Source organism: Orbicella franksi, chromosome 8, assembly GCF_964199315.1.
Source record: "Orbicella franksi chromosome 8, jaOrbFran1.1, whole genome shotgun sequence".
In the NCBI taxonomy this organism is placed as follows: domain Eukaryota; kingdom Metazoa; phylum Cnidaria; class Anthozoa; order Scleractinia; family Merulinidae; genus Orbicella; species Orbicella franksi.
The window spans coordinates 3890627-3915282 of record NC_138152.1 but is presented as its reverse complement, the minus strand read 5'-3'; the positions used below and the strand labels follow the sequence as shown (position 1 = coordinate 3915282).

At 39.6% G+C, this 24656-nt stretch overlaps 3 protein-coding genes and 1 pseudogene across 4 annotated transcripts in view; 3 read left to right on the top strand and 1 right to left on the bottom strand.

Moving 5' to 3' along the window:
* The window catches only part of LOC145495981 (uncharacterized), a 62644-nt gene extending 57622 nt beyond the window's left edge, over positions 1-5022 (top strand). The window contains exons 15-16 of the mRNA XM_081475580.1: positions 1568-1918; positions 2242-5022. Of these exons, the coding sequence (XP_081331706.1) occupies positions 1568-1918; positions 2242-2879 (989 nt within the window). The 3' untranslated portion in view covers positions 2880-5022. The remainder of the gene's footprint in view (positions 1-1567; positions 1919-2241) is intronic.
* Positions 1-24656, bottom strand: part of LOC145495612 (uncharacterized) — a 265207-nt gene that overhangs the window by 71285 nt on the left and 169266 nt on the right. The gene's annotated exons all lie outside the window — the stretch shown is intronic.
* Positions 1-24656, top strand: part of LOC145495977 (uncharacterized) — a 192652-nt pseudogene that overhangs the window by 164377 nt on the left and 3619 nt on the right. The window contains exon 16 of the transcript XR_014050509.1: positions 24242-24592. The product of XR_014050509.1 is annotated as an uncharacterized LOC145495977 (transcript). The remainder of the gene's footprint in view (positions 1-24241; positions 24593-24656) is intronic.
* Positions 17528-19184, top strand: LOC145496043 (uncharacterized). Its single transcript, XM_081475656.1, has one exon. The coding sequence runs from the start codon at positions 18022-18024 to the stop codon at positions 18781-18783; it is 762 nt and encodes a 253-aa protein (XP_081331782.1). The 5' UTR covers positions 17528-18021; the 3' UTR covers positions 18784-19184.

Below are 24656 nucleotides of genomic sequence, written 5' to 3'. Positions count from 1 at the left end.
ATTTTCTTCATTTTTTCCCTAGACGTAGAAAATCGGTAGAGAAAATGACCCATCAAAAGAAAAATAGGGGTAACCAAACATCCAAGATCGTTAAATCCAGGAAAAGTTAAAGCAATGGCCATCTGCCGTATCATTGATCAATTTATTACTCAGCGCGCGCTCATGCACGACGTGGTGAGTGAACTTGCGTGGGCAGTAAGGATGCGCAGAAACAATTAGCGCGAACGTCCTTAAGATCATTTCCCCCGAGACATTTTTTGATATCCTACCAGGTGGGTTAGTGTAGGCGCGGTGGTCTCGTGGTCAGTGTGCTCGTCCCGCGATCGAGCGGTCCGGTGCTGTGTTCTTGCACGGGCAAGACACTTTACTCTCACAGTGCCTCTCTCCGCCCAGGATATAGAAAAAGGTACCAGCGAATTGTTGGGGAAACAAAACAAATTGCAGGGGAGTGACCTGCGATGGACTTGCATCCCGTCCAGGAGGAGTCGAAATACTCCTAGCCGCTTCACAATACAGAAACCGGGATAAGCTCCAGCAGCTATGAGCCAGTCTGGCTCAAGGGCTTCATTTTGTTTTTATCAGTTGGGTGTATTGCTAACCCGTAGAAAGTGTTTTTATCGCATTTAAAGCTATGGTCCATAGAAAAATATGGCCGTATTTTGGTGTTATAATTCACTTGCAGCACATTGCAAAGTTTTGCCTGTCTTTTTGATCTCGTTTCGGGCTCAAAACTAACTGATTTATATTATTTTTCGTTCAGTACCATGAAGACTTGGGCTTGATATAAAAATCATTGAAAGAATCTCAAGTAGGTGTTGTGCGGTGCGCCACGTGATCATATCCAGAAGATTCAGCAAGACGGTAGATTTTGAGTCCAAACAGGGCAAAATCGATTTTTTTGTGCAAAATTCTACCAACCAAAGCTGAGTGATAGTATGGCCTATCAACCAAATAGCTAGGAGATACAACATTAAGCAAATTATTAAGTGAGCGACTAATAACCGTTTGTCCAAAATTCTCGATGATAACATTCTAGTTGTTTTATTGATATTCGTGTTTCCAAATTTCTACTTTTGGCATGATAATTATTCGTTTCTCATAGTTATTATTATGTCTACATTCTTTTGTTGTTTTAGAATACCCTTTTATTATCACTGTAAATATATAAAAAATCATTGAAAGAATCTCAAATAGCTGTTGTGTGGTGCGCCACGTGATCATATCAAGAAGATTCAGCATAACCGGAAGTAGATTTTGAGTCCAATCAGGGCAAAATTGATTTTTTTGCAAAATTCTACCAAACAAAGCTGTATTAGAAGAAACTAACTTCAGTCCGTTTGTCTTCTTATTATAGGGCCTATCTATGGGCAAAGTATGAGTGAAATCGATAGTTCGACCTGTGCCACCAAAAGTCGATTTTGGTCGATTTTTATGGACAGTCAATCTTAAAAAGTGAAGAGCGTTCTTTGAGTAACTTTGAAGCTGAAATCAGTAATACGATAGTTGCTTTTAAATTTTACTTACTTCGATTAAGTTCTTGTAACTTTGTTTTGTTTTCATTTGACAGCACCGTTTATAAGTGCAACAAGCTCCTGTGCAAATTTGTTGGTGAATCAAAGTAACACAGATGGACAGATCAAGTCGAATCGACTTTCTGGGTCTTACAGCAATAACATGGATTGCCGGTGGAATTTAAGTTCAAATGCAGTGATTGAACTTACTTTCCTTCGTTTTAACACTCAACCGTCTGCTGATTTCGTGACAGTTTACGATGGTGGATCGTCTTCCTCTCCTCTGATTGGTACATTTAGCGGATCTTCTCTCCCTTCACCCGTTCAAAGTTCATCCAGAAATCTTTACGTGAGGTTTACATCTGATGGCTCAGGAACTTATCAAGGATTTTTCGCTCATTACCGAGGTACGTTGTTTTGCAAGAACATCCTTATTATGAAATGACAGTCAAAATTTTTATTAAGGAACTAGATATAAAAACTTGAACAAGACAGCATTTTGTCAAAACTAAACTTATCACATACTAAACTTGTTAGTACGAAGATGTGGTCATTGTGGCTATTTATATAATATGTCAAATTATTCTCGCATTTTGTTTAGTTCTTATTGCTCTATTGTTCGAACTGTAAGTGTTATTTATATATTCGCTTATTTGTTTATTTCTAAATTAAATATGCAATTATATTTATCTCCATGATAATTTACATTTTGAAACATTTTACTCAATAGTTATTTCACATGGAAGCGTCCGTATCACTGAAAGTACTTTGTCAACCGGTAGAGTCGAAATCCTCTACAACGATCAGTGGGGCACTATATGTGATCATGGTTGGGATATAAATGACGCCAACGTGCTGTGCAAGCAGCTTGGTTTCCCACAAGCCTCGCACGCGTACAGTGGCGCAACTCATGGACAGGGAACCGGTCCCATATGGATGGATGACGTAGCATGCTCAGGGAGCGAGTCACATATCTATGACTGCAGTCACCGTGGATGGGGAAACAATGCTTGTACCCATAGTAATGACGCCAGTGTAAGGTGCTCTTATAGCTCCTCTGTGGTTCGCTTGGCAGGCGGTGGAAGTAAGTCTGGTCGGGTTGAAGTTTATTACACCGGAACATGGGGCACAGTGTGTGATGATCTCTGGGATCTCAATGACGCAAATGTGGTGTGTCGTCAACTTGGCTTCTCCAACGCGTCCTCCGCTCCTCACAGTGCAGCATATGGTCGGGGATCAGATCCAATCTGGATGGATGATGTAGCCTGTCAAGGAGGCGAGGCTTCACTCTTTGCATGTGCTCATAATGGTTGGGGATCGCACAACTGTGGTCATGACGAGGATGCAAGCGTTGTTTGTAACGCTTAGATTGCTAAAAACTCTGCATAGGAAAGGTTTAATTATGCAGTATCTGGTCCCCTTTGGTTGATTATCTAATTTAGCAATATATATATCACTACATTAACTAGAGGTTAGTCTAAAGTTCAATTCGAGTTAGTTTATACCATTCGTACAAATAACTCTCATCTAAAGGAGATATATACAGCGATTGCTTTCCTTTTTTTTTTTTATCAATGCAGTAGGATAATTAGCTGAGTAGCACAAGAGAAACGAGGGAACAGCCCCATGAATGTTCTCTTTAGGGCCTGACGTTCTTAATCATTGATTTCATAGCTGAGGATCTCAGTAAACTGAGACGTCTATAAGTAGAGGTTCAAGCTGAAAACTGCATGTGCATAGTCCGTTTAAACGCTATAGATTATGTCAAGTAAATTCGCAGAGATCCTCAGCGCGTGCTCCTCACAATCCCATGGCCAGTCGCCGATGACCAAAAGTTGCTTTGTTACTTAAGATTTGTAAGGATTTAGGGCTTAAGGTGTTTTTAGATATTATTAGATTTTAGGGTGAACCCTCACAGAATTATATGACTCTTTTCGCCAATTAACTACACTGCGTAGTCACGATAATTGGTTAATATATCGTAAGAGATATATTTAGAAGGCAATTTAAAGGTCAAAAACCCATGCCACTGATAAGATAGACGACGAGGTCATCTTATGTAGTTTAAGCAATCTGAGTTTTGTTAATTTTCATTACGAAATGGATTTACAAAACGAAGGAAAATAGTAATTGCTCGCATCTTGCCGTCTTGGGTTAGAAAACTCTCGACTCAACTTATTCTAACTTAAGTCACAGGATTCGTAGGAGACTAATATACCAAAAATGGAGGCATATTTGAAAGTTTTCGATAATTATTTTTTCAAATTGCGTTTTTTTTCAAATCGACATTTTCTTTGGTATGTTTGGCAGGAGTTTTGAAGGCGCAAAGTATATTTCTGTGAAATTAATTCGTGAAAACTTCAAGAAGAATAGAGTTAACATTTTCACATATTCATTTTTCATTTTTAGCAAGGGGTGGGTGATGGGTTAACTTAAATTGCGATATTTTTATTATTTTTGTTTGTTTTTGTTTCGCTTTTGGTTTTTTGGCCCTCATGACAACGAAATTGCCATCTACGCAGATTAATTTTGACACTGTTGTGGTACACCTATTTGCTCCTTTTTTCTGTGTTTGTTACAATCCGTTTTTTCCCAATTATTTTTTTTTCTCTGCGATATTGCGGTTATCCGCACACCCAGATGACAATAAAAAAAGGATAAAACTTTATTTCGAAGAGTGTTAAGGTGATTTTTATTGCATTATACGTTTAAGGAGACAGTATCTAGTTAATAGTTTCACAGGTGCAGCTTAAAGTTTTCAAGGAAAACGCACTGTTTGTAGGAAGTGGTTTCTACCACCTAAAAAAAGGGGAAAAATTATGAAACAAGGGTGTCGGATATCACTGATTTTTTTTTAGTGGCCATGGCCTTGTTATGATAACTGTTTTTGCTTTATGTCTATAGGTTTAAGGACACAATATCTAATTTATAGCTTCACAGGCGCAAGCTAAAGAATTGGTTTCTACCAGCTACATTAAAAACAAATAAAGAAATAAATAAAACAGAGGTGTTGGGTATCAATGACCACGACCTTGTGTTTTTGCTTTATACGTTTAAGAACACAATCTTTGGTTCTGGCAGTTTCCCTGAAGGAACGAGAGTACTGCCTCATCTTTTAAAACTGATCTTTGCCCAGTTTCCTTCAACAATTTCAACTGTCATTGGTATTGCGAGGTTCTGTTTATGAACAAACATTCAATCAATTATTTCTATCCACTTGCATACCCATATTGTTGTACAGAGAGGGGAGGGGAAGGAAGGGGGAGGAGGTGGTGCTGGAATTTGTTTGCGGTTTGTTGGTCACGAGGTTATTTTTGATCCACTAGCTATCTTGGATTTCACCAGAAAATAACCTACATTGATGGAAATTAGTCCAAATGACAATGGAATATCGAGGGAAAAAAAAAAAAAAAAAAAAAAACACTGAAACATGATAAATTCGAAATTTGGCTCGTTCCGTTTTTCAAAATGCAATTGCTATTGGACATGTCAAATGACCTAAAAATAAAAAGATACAGTATATATGTAAATCAACGTTCAGCATGGGATGACTCTTTCCCCCTAATTTTTTTGTGCTCTATTTTTTAGGCGTTCCTGACGTAGAGCGTGGAAACTGGGGATGAGAATGCGACAGATTGTTTTATCGTGTCTCTGCTCTTCGTGAGCAATGTAGTATACAGAATGCTGAGTTTTGTGAAGAAAGTTTGTGAAGAATCACGCCTTATACGTTCATCTCGCATGCAAAGATGTCGATCGTTTTCGGAACGGGTCGGTCCTAGAATTATATTGTTCGGAAGGCTACCAGACAAGCAAAGTTCGCGCTCGTTTTTGCGAGATAGCAATAAATGAGCCATGTACGAGTTCAAATATGCTGGACGAGCACTTCAGCTGTTGAAAAAAATGAAGAATCATCGCAAACAGAGCTTCAAAGATGAAGCAAACATAATACAATTGGATGAAGAGAATATACTCAACGAAATAACTTCAATAGTAAATATCTAAGCGTAATTCTTGTGTCTAAACATCCTGATTTTTTTATCGCTTTTATTGTGTTCAGTAATCTTAATGTAAAGTAAATATATGTTATTTGCCGGCTGGGAGGTCCGTATGGTTAAAAACTTTAACCGAAGTCTTGAAAATGTTGGCCGAGGCCAAGGGCAGCATTTTCAAGCCCGAGGTCACAGTTTTTCACTATACGACCGACCCTAAGCCGGCAAATAAAATTTTTATTTCTTTCCCTGCGGTAAATTGGCTTACAAGTTGGTTTGTTTACGCAACTTTGTCATTGAATTGGCTTACGTGCTCTCTACACACCATCGTAACAAATCTAACAAGCGAACGAACGAGTAACTCCGATACTAGACAAAGAAAGATGTATGAAAGAACAGATTTATTTCGAACTAGTTTATGTTAGTTGTATCTAGTTCACCAGTTAAATTCTCCAAAATTGTTTTTCCGGTGTGAAATTTCGTGAGAAGTTTGAAGTCGTTCAACAAAAACAATGTCTATCAGTCGTTGCGAATCACTCGAAATCAGACTCTTTTAACGTAAATTGAGAAGCAGAATTCGAGGAAATTCGTTAAGTATGTCTCTTAAATACAGCAACGATCATTGAGTTGAACTCAACAGCAATTGACTTTTTTTTGCATAAAATTATCCGGCGAGAGAAATACAGGATTACACGCCATTACAGGGCCGAGCTACAAACAACCAAACAAACTTTCGCAACTTCAAAATACTCAATTGAATTTACTTACAGTGTTCCTTGCCATTTCAAAGTGAATAGAGATAAACTTGCGTTGATTAATCGTCGATGGAAACGTAAAAAGGGCAAAGGTTGACGATTACCGCTAGTTCACTCACGAAAATTGATCAACACGACAGTTTCACCCGCGCTGTTTCGCGCTGTTATCGTGACCGTGGTCAGAGATAGGAAAATCCGGACCGCGCTAAGAACCAATCAGATTGCAGAATTCGATACCGTGCCCTCTTGGGCAAAAATAAGATTTGATATTTCGGTACTAAGCCCGAGTACACGTTCTTGGAGCGTCTAGTTTCTTGTTTCAAGCTTTAATCGTAAATCGTGAGCACAGTATACTTCCACACCTTCACGTTAAAAGCTTTTCTTTCTGTTCATATCGGTTGAGAGGATCTCATTGTCTGAGATCGCAATACTCTGCTGTGACTCAGAAAGCATAATTTATCAAGTACGGGTGGAATACTATGTAGTTGATTTATCGCAAATATTTGACAACTTGATTCCATGTTGCCGTGCGTCTATTCAGATCACAGATGACGTCAAAATGTGGTAAGAACAAGCCGACTGTGTCACTGATGTTCTTACATGTACCACATTATTATCTAATTATTATTATTATTATATTAATTTTAGTACTTATTTTAAGGAAAACGACCAATTTTTTAAGTTTGCAAGACATGTTTCGACAGAGCTTCTGTCATCTTCAGTTGAATGAATGATTACAAAGCAAGTTGAATAATAATAATTGTCATTTTAAAACCAGACAAAGGGAATGGTGTGGTCGTCTTGGACCGAACAGATTACGACCAAGGTATTCTTAAAATCATCAATGACACTTCCAAATTCCGGCCCATCAAGGAAGATCCAACTTTACTGAGAGAAGGTAGACTGCAGCGACTTCTCCGAAAGTTGAAGAAAGATGGTCACCTTGCCAACGAAGTGTACGAAAACATCTATCCCAAAGGCTCTCAACCAGCAAGAATTTATGCCCTCCCCAAAATGCACAAGGATTTTGGGCCTAACTCAACTCCGCCATTTCGCCCCATCGTGTCTTCTATTGGAACTTACAATTATAACTTGGCCAAATATCTATGCGATCTTTTGGCGCCGCACATCCCAACTGAACACTGTGCTACAGACACTTTTACTTTTGTACAGGACATTCAATCTTCATCTATGTTTGGTAAATTTATGGTTTCCTTCGATGTGGAAAGTCTCTTTACTAACATACCTCTTGAGGAATGTATTGACCTGGCGGTCAATTACATTTCCGAGGGCAATCCTGACCTTAAGTTAAGTAAACCTGAACTTAGAAGCCTTTTCACTGTAGCCACCGCCCAGACCCATTTCTTATTTAACGGTTCTTTCTATGACCAAATTGATGGTGTGGCCATGGGGTCTCCCCTTGCTCCCGTATTAGCCAATCTTTTTATGGGGCATCATGAAAAACTATGGTTGGAAAATTTTCAATGCTCTAAAATTTTATTTTATCGTAGGTATGTTGACGACACTTTTTGTTTATTTCACTCGGAGCACGATACTGTTATATTTTTTGACTACATTAACTCTAGGCACCCCAACATAAGATTTACTATGGAAAAAGAACTTAATCGCAAATTACCCTTTCTAGATGTTCTTATTGATAATAGTGACACTAATTCCTTCCTAACTAGGGTTTACCGTAAGAAAACCTTTACTGGGTTATTAACTAATTATTTTAGCTTCACCTCGTACTCATACAAAGTAGGTCTCATTAGGACTCTTGTTGACAGGGCCTACAAGATCAACAACACTTGGTTGGGGCTACACGAGGATATAACCAAGCTTACTGAAATTCTCAAAAAGAACCTTTTCCCTGCCCATTTAATTGAAAAAGTGGTTAACCGTTACATCACTGGGACCCATAGCAATCATTGTCCCCGGGGCTACCCCCTTACCACCTCGCCCACGTTTTACTTTAAGCTGCCATACATAGGCCATTTTTCTGTCATCACTTAGAAGAAGATTCGACACTTAATCAAGCGCTATTGTAATGATTTAGACATCAAATTAGTTTTTTCTTCCTTCAAGATAGGTAACCTTTTTGGTGTGAAAGACCCTATCCCCGACGGGCTTCGTTCACGTGTGGTTTATAAGTTTACATGTGCGGGTTGTAATGCCTGTTATGTCGGCGAAACCAACCGACATTTTTCCACACGCGTACGTGAGCACTTAGCCGTTGATAAGGTCTCTCACATCTTCAAACATCTTCAGAATTCTGAACGTTGTCGCTCATTGTGTTCAATAGACTGCTTTCATATTTTAGATCACGCCACTACCAGCTTTCAACTCAAGATAAAGGAGGCTATTCATATTCAAAAAGAACTACCTTCCCTCAATCAGCAATTACACCATGTAAATCTAAAATTATCCTTTTAAGTTACACCTTTTCACGTTCTTGTTGTTACTATTTGTCTTAATTAGCATTTTTGCCTACTTATTATTCAACTTGCTTTGTAATCATTCATTCAACTGAAGATGACAGAAGCTCTGTCGAAACATGTCTTGCAAACTTAAAAAATTGGTCGTTTTCCTTAAAATATTTACATGTCTACTGCTATCTAGACCAATTTTAGTACTACTATTATTATTATTATTATTATTATTATTATTATTATTATTATTTTTACAAGGAGTGGCGTTGTGAAAACATTAATCTGACTAAAAGATTATTTTGAGGCTGAGAAAAGTTGAATTTTTTAAACAAATTAATGTCATAAACATTTTGCTTATTGGGTTTGTTACAGTGCGTTTAGTGAAACCGGAGCCACTTAGACAATGAAAACCAATCAGATGGCAGAACTGAAACAATAGATTCCAACATTTTCAAATCCAGCCAATCAAATGTCCGGTAAAAGCAATGAAATATCAACTTGTTCGTTGTGATGCTCGCGACTACGTGGTCTCAAGCTCAAGCCGTTGGTAACTTTCGCGTTAGAAATTATTGTGTTACTTTAGATTTTACATTTACAACCGTGATAAATTCATTAGATTGACCGTTTTCCATTGTGAACGTACGGCCAAACGAACATCATCTTTACGGCTGTCGTTTAAAATCGTAGAATAATGTAATAGATTTTGACACTTTTTACAAAATAAATTCCGCTCCTGCAATCTACCATGACAACAAACCACTTGCTGCAACACTGAAGAAACCGGTCGCAAACAATCCTGTTCGTCTTCTGAGAATGTTCTGCAGAATGTTAAAGGCAAGGATCTTCTCATTGCTGACGCCCTTAGCAGATCCCAAACGACCAATCAGAACCGAAGCAAGAGTGAAGAAGAGATTGAAACTACTGGGTTGGTTCTTGAAGAACAAAGCGTAAAACGCCACCCAAGTGAAATTCCAGATGAAACAGCCAACGACAACATCCTACAGTCAGTTATCCACCGCATATATGCAGGCTGGACAATCGGCAAAAGGTATGGGCTTGTTGAAATCCTTCCATTCTGGACCATCAAAGACAAACTGTTATAAAGTGATGGAGCTGTATACAGAGGTGATCGCATCGTAGTTCCAACTGCTATGAGAAAGATCAAGCACACATGTGCTCGAACATCTCTTTGGTTGCCCGGGATGAACTCTCAGCTGGAACAGTTCATTCCCACATGCGAAGTGTGCAATTAATTTCAGAAAAACAGCCAATAAGAAACAATGAGTCATCCAATTCCTATAATAACAAAGCGCGCTAGTCCTATATCTGATTCCTATGAGCCATCATGAACGAAATCTCTATGTACGCACGGCCGTGCGTATATAAGATGACGTGTGCAGTTTCAATTTAGCTGCAAAATTTCCGTCGAGTTTAGTGCAAGTTCCTTTCGTTTAAGTTTCGGCAACGTGAAGATTATTCTAAACAATCCAAACTCTACCTGGAGCCTTTGACTTTTGCTTACTTAAACTTGAATATTTTGAGTTTGTTTATCTACATTTTCATTGAGTATTTTTGACTTTGTCATTATAGTTGATTCGAAGAAGCGAATTTTTCTTTGCCCATTTAGAAACCAGGTTAGCGTTTTCGTTCAACCGTTGCTCAACTGATCGTGGCGTGTTAGGATCCTAATGACCTTTGTTTTCCTTCACCATGCATTGTGAGAACTTTGTAGTCAATCAAACATAAAACAATGATGTTTTAGCGCCCAAGTTGTTGTCGCCATGTTATAAAAGAATTGGTTCAGGCTTTTAGCTGTGCGTATATCGAGTTGTGGATTCACTTGGGAAGTTTGGAGGGCACTCAACAAGCTAGAGTTGCTCGAGGCATAGCCTCGAGCAATTCTTGCGCTTCTTTAGTGCTCTCCAAACTTCCCTTAAATCCACAACTCGATATAGGTACGTTAAGCGTGAACCAATTCTAGAACTTTGTCGAAAATTGGGTGTGACATTTTAGAGTGGAACAAAGGACACTATCTGGTGTTAATTGATTATTAAAGGCGATTGGATTGAATTTGACCGAATGAACAACCAAACCGCAGCTGAAACCATTGATCTGATGCAAAAACAATTTGCAAGATGGGGAATTCCTGATGAGATCGTTATTGACTGTGGCAATAATTGTGACTCGGCAGAATTTTCACAATTCTGTCAACGGAAGAAGATAAAGCGCACGAAATCTTCTCACCATCACCTACTGAGCAATGGAAAATCTGAATATACAGTGAAGATTGCCAAAACAGCACTGAGAAAATCCGAAAAAACTGCATTAAACCCGTATAAAACATCACTGGACCAGCGCAATACACCCACGGTAGGAATGACAACATCTCCCTCACAGCGATTCTTAAACCAGGAAATAAAAACCGAAATACCTATGAAAGCAACTCTCCTGACCCCGCAACTTGCTGAACAAGTTTTGGTGGAAAAAGCAGAGAAAATCAAGAAATCTCATGTCTATTATGATAGAAATGCCAAAGATCTGAATGCATTATCGACTGGCGATACGGTAAGAATCAAGCCTGACGGATTAGCGAAAGGACAAGAGTGGAGGAGAGGTAGCGTCGTAAAGAGTCACGGATACCGGTTCTATGATGTAAAAGTAGATGGCAAAGTACTTAGAAGAAATCATGTTCACCTGATGCCAGATAAGCAAGACAACGCTCCAAACATGTCACCTCAGTTCCACACAACAGAGACCAAAGACTACCAAGACAGCCAAACCTACAAATAAGATGTCACTATCACTGCCAAACGAACACGTTCGGGGCGCTGAGTAAAAGTACCTGCACGACACTCTCTTTAGACTGGTTTAACGTAAAATTTTACTGAGGGAAAGGTGTTAGGAGATTGGACCCCAATGTAGACTATTATGGGTTGTGTTTGAGAAAAGACTTGGGGAGTAAGTGTTGTGTTGACTTCGATGGACTGTTGTCCTGTTTTTTTTTCCTCGTGCCCTCATGTGACAGTGGGTGTTAGTTAGCAGGGGTCCTTCTAAAGTTAGTAAATAATATAGTTTCTCATGGTTATCCGTTGTTAATTCAACACAGTCTTCTATCTACAATGTGTACAAGTTTTTTTGAGGAAGACGAAAAACAGTAATTATCGATTATCTTTTAAAGCACCTGTCGCGGCTTTTAGTAATAGAAATAGGTGCCTTACTTAGTCAGAAATTTTTGGTGTTCGATATGTCTAAATCTCTCTAATTTTCCTGCGATGCTCGTAGGACCATTCTCCCGCTTTATAAATTCTGCTATGAATATATATTTTGAATTTTATGGACAATGACAAAACGGTCGTGGACATGTTCCCTGTCGATCATTTTGAGCTATTTTGATATTTAGGGAAACAAGCACAATTACAAATACTATTGAAAGTGTTATTCAGTTTTAGTTCTACCGCGGTGATTCGATTTCGCGCTCTCCTCCAATAAACGCCCCGCTCCAATATAGACGCCGCGATAGCGAAAATAACATTTAAGACATTCATATAGAAAAACCTGCCAAGACGAACGAACTATGATGTCTGCTTTTCTCATTTGCACTTAATATAGAGAACATTATGACTATGATTAGATTCCCTACTGCAACAGTTTTTCGGTTAAAGTATGTTCTTCTTTTAAGTATTGTAAAAGATGTAATTATAAATGTAAGTAGAATTAAAGATGTGAATGGTCCAAAAGAAATATCAGCCGCGTGCCTAATAAGTCCCTCCCCGCTCTGTATCAAGTGCTTGCCTTTAACAACCAAAAGAGGGTATTAACCCCGCGGGTGTTATGCTCATAAGTTTGCAAGCAGGTGTTTCATTTGAACATAAACTAAACTTGAGTTCACAATGAAGTCCCATAGATATGTTTTCAATATCCAAGTTAACTTGATCACGCAAAAATATTTAGAGGAAAATAAACAAAAACTTTACATGTAAGAAGTTTAATAAGTACACACATATATAAAAAAGAAACTGTAATATATTAATAGCTTTTGAATAAAACATTCAATAAAGGAGGGACGAAAAAAAATAATAAAAAAAAAATAACCAAAGAATGAATTAATGCCCAATAGTTTACGAAAACAGAGATAGTGAACAGGAAAAAAGTCGGGACAGTTCAAGGCTTTTAACTGAATGATTGCTGAAAAGGGAACTCTGGAACTTTGGGAGGTTATCACCATGGTTCAGCAGACGCATCTTTCATTCAAAAAAAAAAAAAAAAAAAAATATATATATATAAAAGAATAACAATAAAAAAATAAATAAATACAGTCGATAAAATTCTCCCTTAAACAGGGGAGTAAGAACGAATTCTTTCCTTCAAGTGTAGTCGAGGAAACCGCAGAAAAATTATGATTACATGTCCATCTCAAAGGTAAATATTTTTTTGTTTGCTCGCATATAACATGCACAATTTAAACAGGAAGTCTAATTAACAGCGGGAGGAATCACACTGACGTGAGTAACTAAGTAAGTCTCTTACAGCTACCACGCTTATCAACTGCATCGCCCAAAAAACGGTGACAACTTGCAGTGAGTTGTTCATTCGACTAAATATCAATGTCGCTAGCTCAACGTTAACCTAACATTGTCTACAAGACTTGAGAGCCTGCCAAGACGCCGTTTTGATGTCAAACATGAATGGTACTGCCCTCGTTGTTTTGCTGTCATGGATTTTAATGATGCTTTGTCCAACGCACACGGAGGGTAAGTTCGACTGTCTTTGCATTTTTTTGTACTTATAAATTTAGGTTTGATTCACCTTTGAGCATCCTAACAGCCACAAGTGACACGGGTTGGCATCCCGAACTTTATGTCATGAGCAATTTGAGTATATATCGTTCGCATTTCCCATCCTCGACGTTGTGTCCATAATCTTGTTTTTTTCTTTCCTCCGGGTACTCCGCTTTTCCTCTCTACATAAAAACCGGTCTTTTAAATTCAAATTTGAAGCGGAATCCAAGGACAATGGGTTTTTCAGTCTCAAGCCTGTTACATACCACTCTTCGTGTTAAAGAAAGTTCAACATTTCATATCCTCGAGTTTTGCAGAGTTCAGTTGGGTCAAACAAAATTGTTAAAATTTTCGCGGGTAAAAGACTGTCGCAATATTTCAATAGCCTCACTACTGTACTTCCTCAGACATGACTCGAAAGTAGTACATGCATAGAAATGTTGTGAATCAAGGTAATCTGAAAACTTATCTGAAAATTGATCTACACCAGAGGGGGAAAACCAGTCTGTAAATTCCATGTTTACTTAATAATTAACACGGTCTAAAATAGGTTGACGCTGAATTGTTTTTCCGACTTTAATTTTATTGTCTCAAACACGTTTTGTGAGAGCTTTTCGGGCAATCTTTTAAAAACCCTTGAACTCTAAAATAAGTCGACTGTAACAAGTCTTCTCTAAGAAAGTGAAGCAAAGTTACAAGTAATTTTTTAGCCTCCCTTTAATATTTGTGTTCATTGAGGGAAGAACACAAACAATCGTATTTATGCATCTGCAGAAATAAAAGTTAACGAGGGTGGTCCTCGGGTGTGTGTCTGCAACAAATATCAAGTAGAATTCAACCAGCGAGGAGCGCCACACTCCTACTTTATTAAATCTGCTGTAAACATATTTTGAGTTTTATCAAACAACGAAAACAAACAAACAAACAAACAAAACAAAAAACAGTAGCTATACCATGTTGCCTGTCGGCCATTTCTACAAGCAGAAAAAACAAGCTCGACTATATTCTCAATTTCTCCGACGGTACTTGTGACAAACTATGAACTTTGCATGCACGCGTTACTATCAGTTATTGTCAGTGATTGTCAAGTGTGTTTTATCAGTTATAATATGCGCGGCCGGCGATCAGAATTCTGGCGTCGTGGAGCATGAATGGTCGCTCGCAATATGCTCCGTTATTAAATAACAGATTATCAAGAAACCTCTCGTTGCATGGTGTCTGGAATGGTTTGATCACCAATGGCTTACCCTCAGTCGTTGCCTGTGCCTCATTCTCTCGATATTAATGACTCCAACGTTGCAGAGAAATGGATCGAATGGAAGGAAATGTGGTTACACTAAAGTGTAGCGGCTAAAGTCAACAGGGAAGATGGCCAGGTTCAAGTGGCTACGTTTTTCACGGCAATAGGTCCAGAAGCGAGAAAATTCTTTAAAACGTGGAATTTAACTGCTCCTGAGAGAAAGGATATCAAAGCGGTCATCGAGCAGTTCGACAACTGCTGTACCTAAGAAAGTATATTCCTTTTGAGCTTTATCGTTTTAATTTACGGCAGCAAGAGCGGGGCGAATCCTTTGATCGGTACGTAACTGCTCTTCGCCATATCGCTGATAAGTGTGTTTTTGATGCCATTACGCCAGATGATATCCTTGGAGACAGGATTATTTTTGGCATTGCCGACAACAAAGTCAGGGAGAGGCTTTGACGGGAACCCGATCTTAATCTCGCCAAGACGTCTGATATTTGTCTCAAGCTCAGATCAAGGCAGTAGGCGATCTCAACTCAGTCAACCATCACATAGTCAAAGACAACGAAGAAGGAAAGTCGCCTACTACTCCTGCAAAGCAATTGCGATATCCTTACCGATTTTGGGGAAGAAAACAAGAAGCTTACCCTGCTTGGGGCAAGAAGTGCAACAGGTGCTGAAAAGAAAATGCCGTTTGAATTCTAACTCCAGACAAGCCTCAATGGTAGAGGAAGAAGATGATTACCCTGTCTTTCAGGTGTTCATGGTGTCGGCAAACCAAAGTTCTGACTTGAATTTCGTTACGCTAAATGTGGCAAGCGGGAACTTCGTACGGTTTGAGACTGACACTGGCGCCCGATGCAATATTTTACCAGTCCATATCTACAAGAAGGCAACGGGTGATTACAGCCTGAAGGACATTACTCCAGTGAAGTCGTCAATTTTGTCTTATGCTGGTGGGAGCATTCCGTTAAGATCCAAGTGAGGCATGAACATGGATCGTTTACTTTTCTGTTACTATGTCGTCTGGTGGAGAGAAACGTCGCCGTCCAATCCTAGGTAAAACGGAATGCGAAGGAATCGGCCGGGCGTAGTCTAAATCAAAGACTCAGACGCGATAAGGAGGCCCGATACAAGTGGTGTTGTAGTGTTCTCTCTCCAAGGCGCCATTTCTAGTGCCAAAGTGTATACTAAAGATCGATGTTTTCGAGGATGGCCTCGGCGCTCTTGACGGCGAATACCATATCGGGCTCAATGAATCAGCAAAGCCGGTGCAGTACGTTGCCCACCTAGGTCAGGTTGTTCTTCGCGATAAAATCAAAGAAACTCTTGAGGAGCTGCATGGTTCTGGAGTCGTTGAACCGGTCACGAAACTTACACCCTAGATCTCCTCTATGTTGGTTGTCACCTAAAGGAACGGAAAAAATTCGCGTATTCCTTGACCCAAAGAATCTGAACAAAGCAATTTTTCGCGAGAACTATCGAGGACATCGCTAGTCGTCTACATGGAGCTAAAGTACTTTCAGTCCTCGACGCAAAAAATGGGTTCTGGCATGTGAAGTTGGACAAGGATTCGTCGCATCTTACCACTTTCCATACACCCCTTGGTCGCTAACGATGGTGTAGAATGCCATTTGGTATAAGTTCCGTCCCCGAAGTCTTTCAGCGGAGAGTGCATGAACTGATCGACGGCACGGAGGTTGTGATAGATGATTTTATGGTGGCTGGGTTTGGGGACAATTATAAGGAAGCTCTGCGTGATCACAATAGAAACCTTGTCGTCTTTCTCCAGCGGTTTTCACAGCGTGGGGTAAAGCTGGCTGTGTAAAAACTTCAGCTTTGCTTAGACGAAGTCCCGTTAATAGGTTACTACGTAACTAAATCGGGCCTGAAAGCTCACCCCGACAAGGCGCGCGCCATACTGGAAATGCCACGCACCACTGATGTGAAGAGTTTACTCCGCTTCAATGGCACCGTTCAGTACTTAGCTAAATTTCTTCCTGGCCTCTTAGAGGTCCCTCACCCCCTTCGCCAGCTAACTGTGCAAAACGCTGAGTGGATATGGTCAGATTCACAGGAGAAAGCGTGGAACGACATTAAAACACCCATCACTCAAGCACCTGTCTTACTTTACTATAGCTTAAATGATGAGGTCACCCTCTAATGGGATACTTCTGATATAGGATTGGGAGCCGCCCTTCTTCAATTAGAGCAGCCAGTAAGCTTTGCATCGAAAGCCCTTGCCCAAACTAAAACGAGAACGCTCAAACTGATAAAGAGATCGTCGCCATTGTGTTCGCTTGCGAGAAATTTGAGAAGTATATTTTTGGACGTGATGTTGTCCACGTGGAAACAGACCACAATTCCTTGGACGAGATTTTTTAACAATAGTTTCTGTTACGTACTTGCAAGACGGCAGCGAATGCTGCTCCGACTTCAGCGTTACACTCTCGAAGTTAGCATGTACTAGAAAGGCCCTATCATGTATATCGCTGATACCCTGAGCCGAGCGCATCTCAATGAAAGGACGTCTTGCGAAGAAGTGAAGTCTCTAGAGTCTGTAGACCATACACATCGAGACCTTGGGTGTCTCTCCGCCTCGACTGGAGCAGATTGAGAAAGAATCCTCTCAATACTACAAAACGAAAATTTAGAGAATAAGAAATTTTTATCGTCTCTTGTCAAGCGTTAATATTTCGTAGGTTACATATCGACTGTAAAAAAATACTAGTTTTCTTTATCGTGACCAATTTTGCGATTCGACAACTGGAAATCTTGATATCTTGCCAAAAATCAAATCGCAATGCTTGCGCAGGGAAGGGTATTGGTTCCTATAGGCACTTACACTACTCGAGAATATTTCAAATGTCACTTGTAGAAAGGCTTAGGCAGTTCTTAGAGAATCTTCCACGGCGCTCATAGTTGCAGATTCGATGACGCATTCGCATTCATATGATTTCCAGTTCAAATTTGAGTAAAATCGCGGAGAAATAAAGGTATTTACCTTTGTAACAAGTTTAAAGGCAGAGACAAACAAACAAACAAACTAACAATTAAACAGACGGGGAAGCAAATGAAATAAACAAGGAAAAAACAAATAAAGAAATAAAAATAGTATTAAAAAATAGCTTGAATTTGAAAAGAGAGATATCCTAAAGAAAGTCAGATGTTTCCCAACTTGACTGAGTATATTTTGTTGATAAGTTGTGGCTTCTATCTTCTACTTTCTCTCTTATTGATTGAGCAGCTGAGTACTACAAATAACACAACATTTTACAGTACCGATTAATAGGTTTCAACTGCATTGAATTAAGTGATGACAATTCATAAAATTTCAACAATTCCAGGTCTCTATTCGTGGAAGACAGGGAAAGAAACGGGCATGAAAGGGCTCTATTCAGTTCCAGTTCTATTTGCCCTGTGTCAAGTGTTCTATGAAGCTACTGCTCAGCAATGTAATGAGCGGAAAGGCGGAAAGTCCATACTTGGCATGATGCTACAGCGACACATCTTTAAAAGGATCACTGGGGCAACATTGGGTGACGTATGCTTGCGGGAGTGTTACCTTGACGTCAGGTGTCAGAGCTTTAACTTTGTCATTTCCCAAAACATGTGTGAATTGAACAACCGCACAAAGGAAGCCAGACCTGAAGATTTCTTTGCTGACCCGGAGAGATATTATTTTGCAAGAGACTGGAAAAGAGGTAAGTTAATTGCAATTGAAAGAAACATTTATGATACATATTTATTTAAACTAAGACTTACACGTCTTTTTCGCTTTCCAGAAATGCTAGGCTCTATCCCTGAACTGCCCGCTGAAACGTGCAAAGAAATCAAGGCCAGTGAAGGAGGACAAGCGGTCAGCGGCAAATACTGGTTCGATTCCATTATACCCGGGGAGACTGTACTCTTTCACTGTGACATGGAGAAAGAAGGTAAATTGAGAGCGAAAATGAGAGGCTTGAAACCTTCTATTGCTGGGAAACGAGAAGGGTATTGGGAAAGCAGGCAGAATACTTGTCTCAATTCAAGGAAAAACATAGCGCTCTTCTCTGCGGTAAGACTAAACCTACAGTGATTCACAGTGTTGTGGAATATCTTTATTTTGACAGCTGAACTGAATGTTTGTTTAAGTTACATTACTAAACTACACTGAGCATTTGAATCCTGGAGACGGTCTCGATATTTTGGTTGAACAAAAGAGTCTTCTCAAAATCTCAATTCATGCCATTTGGCATTGCTCTTAATATCTCCATCTGTATCGATCCTATGGCAAGCATGTGACTAAATATTGAATGTTACAGAGGTAATGACAGTCATATTTTCAGGCTTTACTCTTGGCAGAAAAATTGAACAATTATAGTTGAATATGATAAATAAATGAGCAAATATGAAAACAAACAAACAAAAAATTATATATATATATATTTGAATGCATTGTCTCAGTTGGAGTATGATCTGACATAATATTACTATCTAATTCAATTTACTAATGCGATGGGCATTTCGATTTTTAGATGTGGACGAATGTAGCGCTTCTATCCCGGTGTGTGACGTCAATGCCGATTGTAAGAATACTCGCGGCTCTTATCGTTGTTCCTGTAAGGCTGGATTTGCCGGAGACGGAAAAACGTGCAGCGGTAAGAGAGTAGCAGAATAATAAAGAATCTAGTGCAGGTGTTTCATACTTCAATGTGATTTTTGGAAAGTAAACGGATAAAGGCATAGTCTTTTATCGAGCCAAGTGGCTTATCAGGCTGACTTATCTCCGGTTTAGTTTTGGTGGAATGAGGCAACTAGACTTTCCTACACCCCCTGGATGACATTAAAATCCATAGCAGGGTGTACCCACCACGCAGCACTAAATTCGCGGTACCCATTTATAAACCTGTGTTGAGGTAGGTGGGGATGTTTGCAGGCGCTGTTCTGTGGCGTTTAGAAGTCTTTGGGTGTTCCTTGAAAGCAATTAGATCTCTCGAGTAGCTTGTTGTCGGGTTACGCAGGGGATGGCGAACTCACTTGTGATGGTGAGAAAAATTGTTTCAAGTAAATATAAAAGTCACCACCAACCTTTATAGCGGAACTTCCGCCAAGCGTAGCTCCACACCGATATAGGAAGGAAAAGGAAACCCATGAATTGATTTTGTCATGTTTATCATGGCTAGAAGTATTTCTCGTGGGCGCGTACGCACGAGGACGACGACGGAGTCGCACAAGATGGCGGCCATAGGCCAGCTAATGGGTTGACAGAGACATGCACCCATGGTTTATAGCGTTCTTCTTTGATATTGGACATCCATGTCATGGTCAATTGACACCTCTCAAAACATTATAGTGGTTCCCTTCATTCCCTCGCCTTGAAAGAGTTGACTTTGTTTACTTCTATCACAAGCTTAATGATATAACGGATAGCATCTTGTGATTATTCGGTTTTATTTTGTAGTCGGAAATCACCATGCAATGAAAACAGCTCTAGACACCGTTTCTGTTGTTTGTTTTATTGATCTCTCAAAGGGTATATTGAGCCATTCACTTGAGACCTTGGGAGACCTGCTGCTAGACCCGACTGGCTATTAAGCAAAATGTTTGTACGCAGAATGTTTGAAATAACCTCATGCATGACATGGCGTGTGAATTTGCGTGCGCAGTAACGATGCGCAGAAACAATTAGCGCTAACTTCCTTAATAAGCATGATAAGATGCAACTTTTGGTAAAGAGCCACCTTAAAGTTTTGAGAATTTAAGGTGGCTTTGGACCCTATGTACAGAATATTTTTAAACTTTGCCAAAAGTTGTGTCTTATCATACTTATCAAAATTTGAAAAATATATGTATATACCAAAAAAATTCACCGTGCCATTTTTGCATTACAAGCCCCTAAAGCACAGGGGACCCGTCCACTACATCAGCAGTAAAAATAGACATACTGTTATTTACCTGTGCTGCTGTGTCTTTAGCCGTTTAAAAGGGATTTGAATGAAGCGAAAGCGGTATACATTTCGAATATTATCTTGCCTGCCGCTTTGTAAATGTGACGCTCCGATTACGTCTCAAGCTTCCATTATCGTCGTTAACTATTGACTCTCATCGGGGAGCGGCCGCGTTAACATTTAACAACGAAAATCGAAATTTGTGACGTCGCGTCATAAATTAGAACGTGGCAGACAAGATCATGTTAACCGGCTTTGCTTCATTAAAATCTCTTCTAAAAGACTAAGAAAGACACAGGAACACAGGTTAAAAACAGTACGTTTATCTTTACCGCTGATGTAGTGGTCGAGGCCCCTGTGAATTAAGGGTGTTTTTAGCCGGTCATACTGTTGCTATGGTAACCTATTGTGTCACCAAAATGATAACAACGTGTTCACCAATGATTGGGCAGTGTTTTGATATTATGATTGTAGCATCAGGTGATGGAAACAAACATTATGTCGAGCAACTGAAAACATAATGTCCTTTTAGTGCGCGGCATTTCCTGTCATTCAACAGTCTGCGGGTCCAGGTTTCCTGACCAATCAGGAGAATGCTCAAGTCCTAGGTGTAACTAAAAGTTATGCTTTCTGTGACACGCGGCCCTGTACGGGTCCGCAAATGATCCCAGGGCCGTAAATGATCCCCAAATTGAACCACGAATGATCCCGGACCGGAAATGATCCCCATATTGGACGGCAAATGATCCCGATCAAAAAATAAGGAATTTTTTCGTTTGCGGACCCGTACAGCTCTTCCTGCGATCATCGCCATCTTGTGAACAGCTGCTTTGTCGCAAAGTCGAAACTTTTTCCCACCGCCTCCCCAGTCATAGTCGGTTTTTCTGTTTGTACTGCCAGCTTTTCTTCCTTCCGCGAGTTTTTCACCTTGTCAGTATCCCTGGAATGTTTCAGCAAAAATTCACGGAAATCCGTCAATTCTGCATATCCTATGAATTCACTCAAAGTGGATGTATTCCTCTCAGAATCAAATGCGAGATTATAGCGGCCGTCTATTAAACCAGGGACATGGAACATTCCGGAACATCCCGGAAATTCCGGAAAATAAAATAATCATAATAACTATGAAAAAAATATATAAATTAGTTTAAGGATTACCCTAGAAAAACAAATACGTAAAAAAAGAATAAGAAAAATTAACTGCAGGTTTCAGCTCCGAATATGCAATAAAAAGAAAAAAAAGAAAAAAATGCGATCGACTGCAATGAGTGAAGCCGTGGGGGTGGGGAGGGGGGAGGGAATTGTTGCACAAGCTATATATCCCCACTAATCCATTCCTGTCAGTTGTTCAGCATTGGTTTAATCACGTGACGATCCCTTATTTTACAGCGTGAATGAAGAGGTCGATTAGAATCAAACTCCAACCGAATGAAATAAAACTAAGCCGAAAGCTCACAAGTACGGACCTATTATTATATATTACGCTCAGGTTTCCATGGTATGACTGATCAAAGTTAGTTTTGAGCCCGAAACGAGATGAAAAAGACACGCAAAATTTGGCAATGTGTTGCAAGCGAAATATAGCACTAAAATATGACCATTTTTTTTCTATGGGCGTTCGCTTTAAATGCCATAAGAACACTTTCTACGGGTTAACTATACACCCACCTGATGGGATATAAAAATGTCTCTGGAGAATTGGTTGTTAGTCACCCTGAATATCACGAGATTATCCAAGTACTTACCTTGATTATCTCTTGTGAATATATAATTTGTTTTCATTTCAAACTGGAGATAGCCATCGTAGAATATTTGGGTGAGAAAAAAAGTCATAATAGAACACTTTTAATTTTAATTTTTTTAAGGGCATCGATTTAGAAATTTTGCTAATTAAAAACGTCGATTAAAAGCATTTTAAAAGACAGGCAACGATAGAAAAATACTATGCTACTACCTTGGCCAAAAAAGTTCTCTAGGAAACGTGCCCCGGTATGACTGGAATGCAAACACAATCATTTCCTCGGCTAAATTCTAGAAATCCAGCGCCTTGCCGATATTTTGCAGCTGAGGTTGAGCTTATTGTGAAGGTACAAATTTTTCACAGAGATGGAGTTACGCAGCTAGTAGTTTTTATGATTTATGGTATTTCCAGTTGAATTAATTGGTCAATGATCTAATTTCCATAAACCATAGAGAATTGCTTAAATTTACCTCGAAAACTGGCATTGGTAATCATGATCGGAAGCATTAAGTGACCCATCTTGTCGAAATGAACAAGCTATGGACAATCATATCCCCGAGCAATCTGCAGTCACGTACTTCATCAGTACACGGATGACGTGGGTGTTGTAAGGCAGATGAAAAAGTACATATTTATGCAATTCGATGGTGAATTTTGCAAAAATTCTAACTTCTAGTCGATAGATTTTCTTCATTTTTTCCCTAGACGTAGAAAATCGGTAGAGAAAATGACCCATCAAAAGAAAAATAGGGGTAACCAAACATCCAAGATCGTTAAATCCAGGAAAAGTTAAAGCAATGGCCATCTGCCGTATCATTGTTCAATTTATTACTCAGCGCGCGCTCATGCATGACGTGGTGAGTGAATTTGCGTGGGCAGTAAGGATGCGCAGAAACAATTAGCGCGAACGTCCTTAAGATCATTTCCCCCGAGACATTTTTTGATATCCTAACAGGTGGGTTAGTGTAGGCGCGGTGGTCTCGTGGTCAGTGTGCTCGTCCCGCGATCGAGCGGTCCGGTGCTGTGTTCTTGCACGGGCAAGACACTTTACTCTCACAGTGCCTCTCTCCGCCCAGGATATAGAAAAACGTACCAGCGAATTGTTGGGGAAACAAAACAAATTGCAGGGGAGTGACCTGCGATGGACTTGCATCCCGTCCAGGAGGAGTCGAAATACTCCTAGCCGCTTCACAATACAGAAACCGGGATAAGCTCCAGCAGCTATGAGCCAGTCTGGCTCAAGGGCTTCATTTTGTTTTTATCAGTTGGGTGTATTGTTAACCCGTAGAAAGTGTTTTTATCGCATTTAAAGCTATGGTCCACAGAAAAATATGGCCGTATTTTGGTGTTATAATTCACTTGCAGCACATTGCAAAATTTTGCCTGTCTTTTTGATCTCGTTTCGGGCTCAAAACTAACTGATTTATATTATTTTTCGTTCAGTGCCATGAAGACTTGGGCTTAATATAAAAATCATTGAAAGAATCTCAAGTAGGTGTTGTGCGGTGCGCCACGTGATCATATCCAGAAGATTCAGTAAGACGGTAGATTTTGAGTCCAAACAGGGCAAAATCGATTTTTTTGTGCAAAATTCTACCAACCAAAGCTGTATTAGAAGAACTTAACTACAGTCCGTTTGTATTCTTATCATAGGAGCTATCTATGGGCAAAGTATGAGTGAAATCGATTGTTCGACCTGTGCCACCAAAAGTCGATTTTGGTCGATTTTTATGGACAGTCACTCTTAAAAAGTGAAGAACGTTCTTTGCGTAACTTTAAAGCTGAAATCAGTAATACGATAGTTGCTTTTAAATGTTACTTACTTCGATTAAGCTCTTGTAACTTTTTTTGTTTTTATTTGACAGCACCGTTTGTAAGTGCAACAAGCTCCTGTGCAAATTTGTTGATGAGTCAAACTAACACAGATGGACAGATCAAGTCGAATCTACTTTCTGGGTCTTACAGCAATAACCTGGATTGCCGGTGGAATTTAAGTTCAAATGCAGAGATTGAACTTACTTTTCTTCGTTTTAACACTCAACCGTCCGCTGATTTCGTAACAGTTTACGACGGTGGATCGTCTTCCTCTCCTCTGATTGGTACATTTAGCGGATCTTCTCTCCCTTCAGCCGTTCAAAGTTCATCCAGAAATCTTTACGTGAGGTTTACATCTGATGGCTCAGGAACTTATCAAGGATTTCTCGCACATTACCGAGGTATGATGTTATGCAAGAACATCCTTATTAGGAAGTGACAGTCAAAATTTTTATTAAGGAACCA

Excerpts from the sequence above, each read along its gene's own strand:
- LOC145496043 (XM_081475656.1), top strand. The coding sequence starts at position 18,022 with ATGACAATTCATAAAATTTCAACAATTCCAGGTCTCTATTCGTGGAAG.